General features: G+C 36.9%; 1 protein-coding gene across 1 annotated transcript in view; it reads left to right on the top strand.

Annotated features, from left to right (window-relative positions):
• Window positions 1-2,246: 2,246 nt before the first annotated feature.
• Window positions 2,247-8,114, top strand: part of mutyh (mutY DNA glycosylase) — a gene marked incomplete in the record, with an annotated part of 15,879 nt that continues 10,011 nt past the window's right edge. The window contains 8 exon segments of the mRNA XM_014002902.1: window positions 2,247-2,448; window positions 2,658-2,806; window positions 3,441-3,480; window positions 5,140-5,213; window positions 5,293-5,334; window positions 5,451-5,522; window positions 5,657-5,770; window positions 6,209-6,306. Of these exon segments, the coding sequence (XP_013858356.1) occupies window positions 2,343-2,448; window positions 2,658-2,806; window positions 3,441-3,480; window positions 5,140-5,213; window positions 5,293-5,334; window positions 5,451-5,522; window positions 5,657-5,770; window positions 6,209-6,306 (695 nt within the window).

An 8,114-nucleotide genomic window follows, 5' to 3' on the forward strand; every position in this document is an offset into this window, starting at 1 on the left:
AATTGACACACATATGAACACGTCTGACAGCTTTCACCCTCAGCTGTTGACAATAATGTTAATCAGTAATATTTAAATAACTCAATTAGTGCTTATAAATTTAGCAAGTGCTAATCCACTAATGAATTGACAAATTAGCAAAAGCCCTAAAGCAGTAATCAGGAAATTAGTTCCCCTGTTAGTGCTTTAGTGCCCACCACTGTTAGTAAGAAATAGAAGAAACTAAGAAAAGTTTTAAAATGTATGATTCTTCTGTATGAAATGTTTACATTTGTGTTGCAACTGCAAATTAAACTTTCACATTGGGAAACAGTAATTTGGAGTGCTTGTCTTCATCTCAAGAATTGTCACTTGTTCCATCTTTCTTTTATTATGCCACTGTAATGTATTTATTTATGTCTTTATCATTAGAAGAGTTTTGTTTAAATGTGTTTTATAATTTATTTGTCTCTCAGCAATCCCTTTCTGGGTAGAGCTTGTGTATTCTCTCTGTGCATGTGTGGGTTTTCTCCAKATATGGCTTCTTTCCACAGACCAAAAACATGGTGTGAGTGAGAACGTTAATCAGGGTTCCCATGGGTCCTTGAAATCCTTGAAAGTTTGTGAATAAAAAAAATGATTTCAAGGCTCTGGAAAGTTTGTGAAAACAGCCAAAAATCACACTTGTCCTTCAAAGTCCTTGAATGCTTTTTGGGTATTGAAGTTCTATATTCACACGACTGATTTTCATCCTCCAGAAAATAAATAAATAAATAAAAACATTTGTTGCGTGGATAACTTAGGATTACGGTAAACTGACGTGGCTTTCAACAAATAACGTGAGTCATAGTTTTAACCAATCAGGACAGAGTAGGGCAGGTTCTTTCTGAGCTCAGGTGAAGCACCACAGCTCCTCCTGTCCTCACTGAGCGTCTGGACATGTTCTGATCCCCTCCTCCCAAACTGAGCTGCTGAACCTCCCAGGACATAATTACATGTCCATGTATTGTAGATATGAATGTAGGGTGAACATTTAATCCACTTTCTTTCATTCCTTCTGACTCAACCATTTTTATGTTCAGTTTTTCATTGATTTTACATGACATTGAACCTGTTTATTGGTAACAGCAGGTAATTGCTGTCGCRTGTGGTTGTTGAATTTGAGGAAAGTTGTACTGGAAAGACCTTGAAAGGTCCTTGAATTAGATGTCGACCAAGGTGTGGGAACCCTGGTTAATGGTCTGTCTTTATGTGTTGTTGTGATGGACTTGCGACCTGTCCAGGGCCCCACGCCTCGCACACTGCTGGATATGGGCACCAGTGACCCCCGTGACCCTGAAAGGAAGAAGTGGGTATAGAAAATGGATGGACGGATGTTTGATTTATTATTATTAACATTTAGTGCTGAAGTTCAGTGGTGTCATCTGATGAAAAGATTATATTTCTTTTTGTAATCTTCTAAAAATGGTCCTAAATTTGAAATGAAGTGAAACTAACAAACYGAAAGAATGTAATAAAGATGATTGGTATTCTGAATTTTGCATTTTATAAACTTCCCAGAAWTTTTAAATAATTTCTTCTTTAAAAATCTTAAAATAAAAACAGGTCCTTTTGGCTTTTGGGGAGCAAACAGGAAGTCACATATTACCGATAGATCAGTACTAGACTATGTAAGTATTGTTTATAACTTGRCTCAACTTTAGAAAAATCAAAGAACATACAGTACCAATACATGCAAAACCATTAACAATTATTACAGGTGCCTTTAAAATCAACACCCACRGGAGCAATATAGGTAGAGCCACCACTAAACAGAATAAATAAGTTCRTTTTAAATAACTGGACAAAAGGTCTAAGTCATAAATATAAAAAAAATAGTTTTTATTATATGAATAAAACTGTTATTGACCAGAATGTCTAGTTTTCAGATTTACCTAAGATTTTTGTCTTTTTATATATATATATATATATAAAGGGTAGTTTAATACATTATCGTGACAGAATATCTAGAAAACCAAATTTATAGATGCATTTTAATACACAGTCGAGCTTTTATTTTGGTACTTCCTGTTTCAGACTGAATTTGTACTATAACTTAATGTTCAGTTTCAACGAAACGTTTAGAATTAATATAAAATGTTTCAATTTTCTTTTTAACAATTAGCTTTAATATTTAGAATTTATTTAATGACTTAAATTAACTTCAACAAATCACTGAAACCCCCCCCMAACCCACCCATGTGATGTAATGAGACTTCTTTGGCGCGGTAGTCACGTGACTTTAGGCGCACAACACGTGCGTGAAAGTTGTGTTTCATGTGCTGGAGTTTCTCATCATGACGAGTATTTAAGAATATTTAACAATGAGTAGGTTACGTTCAGCGGTATTTAAGAGCAAAAGAGCCCGACTGGAGRCGGAAGAAACAACAGTTTCGACCCGGAAGAGATCAAAACCAGCAGTTAAAAAAGGTTTGCCGCTCGGAGTGTTTTAAATGCATTGCACAGTGTTGAAAGTTTCTGTGTGTACAGCTGTAGACATGTTAAAGACACACCTGATATCATCTCTAATTTTACTCAGAAAATCTAAAACACCTTTATTGGCATTAAGTCTGCGTGGCGACACATTTAATGGGACCTTGTTGAATAATATGTGAACTGTGTGTGTGTTTTGATGAGAGCTGTGTGTTTACCTGCAGAGAACAGCATCAGTGCAGCCTCGTCCTCTTCCTACCACAGTTTCTGTGATGCTGCAGATGTGGAGCACCTTCGCTCTCAGCTCCTGAGCTGGTATGATGAGGAGAAGAGAGAGCTGCCATGGAGGACTCTGGTAAAAAATAAATAAAAATAAATAAATAAATAAATAAATGCTATTTTTAAGTTTTAATCACTAACAGTGACATATTTTTCTCATTCAGTAACAGTAGATTCATGTCATGTTTTGACAAAAACTGCTGTAAGGATTAGTAAAAACTAAAATCTGTCTATCATTTTTCTAAAACCTTGTGTTTCATATATACATACATAGTCTTGATGTAGACAATATGTATTGATGTATCATATCAACAAAAAATAAGTAAGTTTGTGTTTGGTATATTATATATTTGTTGTTACAATGCTACCATCGAAAAGCCTGTTAAATTATATTTTAAATGGTGCCACTTTTGTAAGGAACATTCATTTGTGGGCTGAGCAATAGAACTGGGTTTATGGGTTGCGCACATTAAAAATTTGCCAAATGTTTTCTSCCACTACCAAACAGCTTAGTTTGCTGTTACTATTGACATTTGCTATGAGCTTCTGGTAACCCCAAGTGCTGGCAATCAGGTTCTTGGTAAAAGATTTATTTCCAAGAAACCTTGTAACAAATACATAATCTACCAAAACCAAATTTACTTACTTTTTCTGCTAAATATTATATAATATGTAATATATGTAATATGTAATATATGTATTTCCTTCAGGGTATGAAAGAGTCAGACCTCAACATCAGGACATATGCAGGTAAGTAACAAAAAAAAAAAACAACAACATTTCACCTCATGCACAAACTCTTTAACAACTTATTTCATGTTAAATGTCACAAGATTAATAAAAAAAAAACATTGACTTCAAGATCTCTTCTCCAAGGCAGCACACATCTCAAAAGACTGATTTATAAGTTACAAAATAGGACACAACAGTATGCTTGTTATTATTCAGTGCACTGCCTCTTTTCACCAAGGAGTCTTACACAAATAAATATTTTTCATATTGTTAGTCTTTTAGGCAGCTATAGCAGAGAAGCAGCTCTATGCTGTTCACCAGGACGTCTGTGAGTTTGTAAGATGAGGGAGACAAATCATTAGAAAATATCAGTCAGACAAAGATGAAGCGGAAAAATCAGAGCATGGACAGAAGCAGGGCTCTAATGATTAAAATGAAGAAGAAATGGAAAGAAGATCCTYCATAAAACAAGAAATCCGTGAGCAATTTTGTGTAAAAAAACAAAACAAAACAAAAAAACTTAATTATAGATGTTTATTTTTAGGGATGTCCCGATCCAGATTTTTTGGCTCCCGATACGATCCGGTTTTTTTAATGACTAGTTTTTCCGATACCGATCGGATAGCTTTATTTCTTTCCAAGTGACAAGGTTGGTAGTATTAAAGTGAGCCCTGCTGTTCCCACCACGAGAAACATCCAGTTTGCAGATTTTGCAAGATGCAGTTTCAGCATCCTTGTTTTCCATTGAAAAGTGTTCCCACACTGTGGACATGGTTGCATACTTGTGTGCATCTTGACTTCTTAACAGCAGTTGTAAAGCATGATGTTGAAAACTGTCGCGAAAACTGGATCGGTCTGATCACATGACTAAATCTGATTCTACCCGATTTTCAAAAAATGGCCATATCTGCCACCGATACTGATTCTGAGTATCTGATTGGGACATCCCTAGTTATTTTTARACACTAAAGTATGCATTCTTTGTTCTGTTGTTGCCAATTTGATTGTCAAAGAAAACAATCTTTGTGTTGGATATCAAACATCCACATTAGACAGCATTTGGCTACATTTGAAATAGATATGTTGAACAAGCTGTGCCCTGTATTAAATCTAAGACAGTTGGCAGTTCTGTGTGTGGTACAAGGTGCCCCTTTTTTTCACTTCGAGCACCAAAATGTCTGTGTGCATCACTGATGGTTAAAAGCATAGGCATCGATTGAAAGTCTTACTAGCACCATTTTTGAACTGAAGGATCTAAAAGAGATGGACGGGGCACACATGACATTACTGTAGTCCAGTAAGAGCCTAAAAATTACTAAGGAGTTTCTAACTGAAAAACAGGATTGATTCCTAAAATAGCCCAGCTTCAGCTTGAGTTCAGTAGCCAGATTTTCAATGTGAGCTTTAAACAATGTCATAATCAAGAAAACACTCTACTATTTGTATTTGGAAACCAGCTCTATAAGTTTCCCTGTGGGGTTATAATTTGCGGGATACTCCCTGGTTGAGACTGAATAACATTAGAAGTGAAAATAATAATAGTAAATAGTAAAAACTTAAACCCTGAATAAGTGAGGACGAGCCACAATAATTATGGGTGTCATCTGCATACAAAGGTTTGGAAGCGTTTTGACAAGTTGTTGCATGTGTGTGAGCTGCTGTTTGTCTTTGGTCCAGTGTGGGTTTCAGAAATAATGCTGCAGCAGACTCAAGTTGCCACAGTAATGGACTACTACAACAGATGGATGAAGGTTGGCATTTTGTACAGTTTTTGTACTTGACGTCTTTGTGTTGTATTATGTTAAATGAGCTTATTTATTTTTGCTTCAGAGGTGGCCCACAGTCCAGGACCTTGCAGAGGCCACTTTAGAGGTTATGCATTTAAAATCTCTGCATGGGATGATATTTGGGTTATTTTTGTAATTTGCGTAGATTTTTATTTAATTTCATTTTTAAAATTTTTTTTTATTTTTATTTTTTGTGCACAGGAAGTAAACCAGATGTGGGCAGGCCTTGGCTACTACTCCCGGGGAAAAAGGTTGCATGAAGGAGCTCAGAAGGTCATCAATGTCTGCTGCATCATTTTTGTCACTTAGAACAGGATTCATTTAGTTTAGTTCGTTTTATCCACCTTTTTTCATAACAGTTTAAGAGCAGTTCTTTAAGTCTTCATTTATTGGCTGTTTGGCTTCAGGTGGTGTCAGAGCTGAAGGGCCAGATGCCACAGACGGTTGAGGACTTGCTGAAACAGCTGCCTGGTGTGGGACGCTACACCGCTGCAGCTGTTGGCTCTATTGCACTCGGACAGGTTGGTAATAAAGCAAATTTGTGTTTAGGCTGCTGCGTGTGTTCCTTTGGACCAGAGGAAACCAAAACCAGTTCAGCTGCTAACAGTTATGAAATCAGTTTGGGCATGTTTTTGTTTTTAAACGTGATAAAGTGCTTATGAGTACTAGCTCAAAGGCATTTTTAAGAACATTTTTAAACACAAGCAGTGTTTGGATAAACATACCTTTTAATCTGAATAAATTAATTGAAATAAGATATTAATAGTATCTTAATTATTATGGAAATGATAACTCTTTGTACATAACCTGATTCACTTTGAACTCTGCAATGTCTTGTTTGTATTAGTCATTTAAAAGGTTTTGCATATCAGTGCCAGAACTGTAAAATCTATTTGAGTGCTCCCATTTATAAAGATGCACTTATTTTTTTGTTAATTGGTATGGTCCCTGTTGCCTAGGTTGCCGGAGCTGTAGATGGCAATGTGATCCGTGTCCTGTGTCGCCTGAGGGCCATTGGAGCAGACAGCACAAGTTCAGCAGTAACAGAGGCTCTTTGGTGAGAGAAAMCCTCCAAACCAGAAATTCCATCAGATTCTGTAAATAATAAGGGTGTAAGGAAATATCAATACACTGAAGTATCACAATATTTCATTTCCTGRTACTGTATAGATTCTCTGAAGCACTGTATCAGTTTTTAATTACGGCTTAAAATGTAAAGTTTCATGCCTGTGGTTCATTCTTCTGTTGTATTTTACCCTCCAACCTCTAGTTGGCAGCAGTCAGCCATTTGGCTCTTCCATTCCTGTGAAGCTTGAGAGTATAATGCTAGATCAAACATTAGCATTATGAGTAAATGTTAGCATTAAGTACCGACGGCTGAATCTGAGTGTCTTAGACCGACCCCCGCTGCCTTCAGAGCTGAAGTACRGTTGCCAACTGTCCAGTGGTGGGCAGCGCTAATCCAAAAATTAGCTCCGCAATTTCTAAAGCGCTTATGCAATAAAAAAATTAGCAGAAGCTAATTTTAAAGCGCAAGTTCTTTTTGATACTTACTAGCTGACAATTCATGTACACTATATTCACAACACTGCCAACTAACGGTGTATGAAGTCTTTTACAACTTAATTCTACAACCGCTTATTGCTGGGGATGTGATTTCCTGAAACAGACCTTTAGCTCCTGGTGTAAAAATTAAAAAGTTGTTGAGGATTGCTAGTTCGGCTGCGTCTTTAAAAAGTTGTTGAGGATTGCTAGTTCGGCTGCTTCTTTGTCTTTTTCTTTTGTTTGTTGTAGATTTTTCATTAAAGAAGCATCAATAAAGTAATTTTAAAGCTGTTTATTGGAAAACGTAAGCGATGCATTCTGGGTACATGACGGATTTGATTTGTGACGGAAACGAAAGCACGGAGTACAGGAAACTATCTTCCCTTCAAAATAAGAGTTTGGATTTTAAAGTTTTCCATATAGTTGCTCCAGTTGACCACTAGATGTCAGTCTTCACCAGCATAACATCTTTAAATCATTTCTGCGTCTCTAACCCCGTTGCTTCGACCAATTACGTCAAGTATTGAGCTCCAGCGTTTAAACTTTTTTTTAAAAAAGTGCTCCGATTGTAAAGTAAAATAAATCAATACATACAAAATTGTAGTATGGATTACAAACATTAACTGTTATTGCTATTGCCTTCCTGCTACGTAAGCAGACACAAAGCATTGTGGGAAATGAGACCCGTGACCGAAAGTAACAGTCAGCAAGGATGTATACGTTTCCAATAAGTGGGAGGGGTGCTGTTGGATAGATCATATGTGCCGTGAGTCATTGACAGCCATACCTTCCGCTGTTCAAGATAATGATGACTGGTAGATAATTAGTTATGAGCAGTACTGCATTTTAATTTTAGAAAGCGCAAATCTGCTTTTGAATTACGAAATTTAGTAAGACCGATCAAGCGCAAATGAAATATTTAGGTCCGCAATTAGCAGATTTGCGCTTTAGTGGGCTGGAGCCCACCACTGCCACTGTCTCGTATTAGTTGGGATGTCCCGTATTTGAAGCCAAATTGAAGTGTCCTGCATGGGACACTCTCCGACTGCAACCTGCCGCCACAATACGGCAGTAGGTAGGCATTTGTCTAGCACCCTGAGCTGAAGGGGGTTCTTGACGGACGATACTGAATTAGCCAAATGCAATGACCATATGAAACACCAAGGGCACTGAAATGATTGTCGTACTCACGCTCTTTCCAAAAGGATCACAGTGACTTCTGACAGCATTGAAGACTGTAGCAGCTTAAATTGATTTGTTTAATGAACTTTAGCACAAGATATAGGCTATTCTTAGTGTGTTGGGTAACCATATATTTTT

Source organism: Austrofundulus limnaeus, unplaced genomic scaffold (assembly GCF_001266775.1).
Source record: "Austrofundulus limnaeus strain Quisiro unplaced genomic scaffold, Austrofundulus_limnaeus-1.0 Scaffold15, whole genome shotgun sequence".
NCBI lineage: Eukaryota > Metazoa > Chordata > Actinopteri > Cyprinodontiformes > Rivulidae > Austrofundulus > Austrofundulus limnaeus.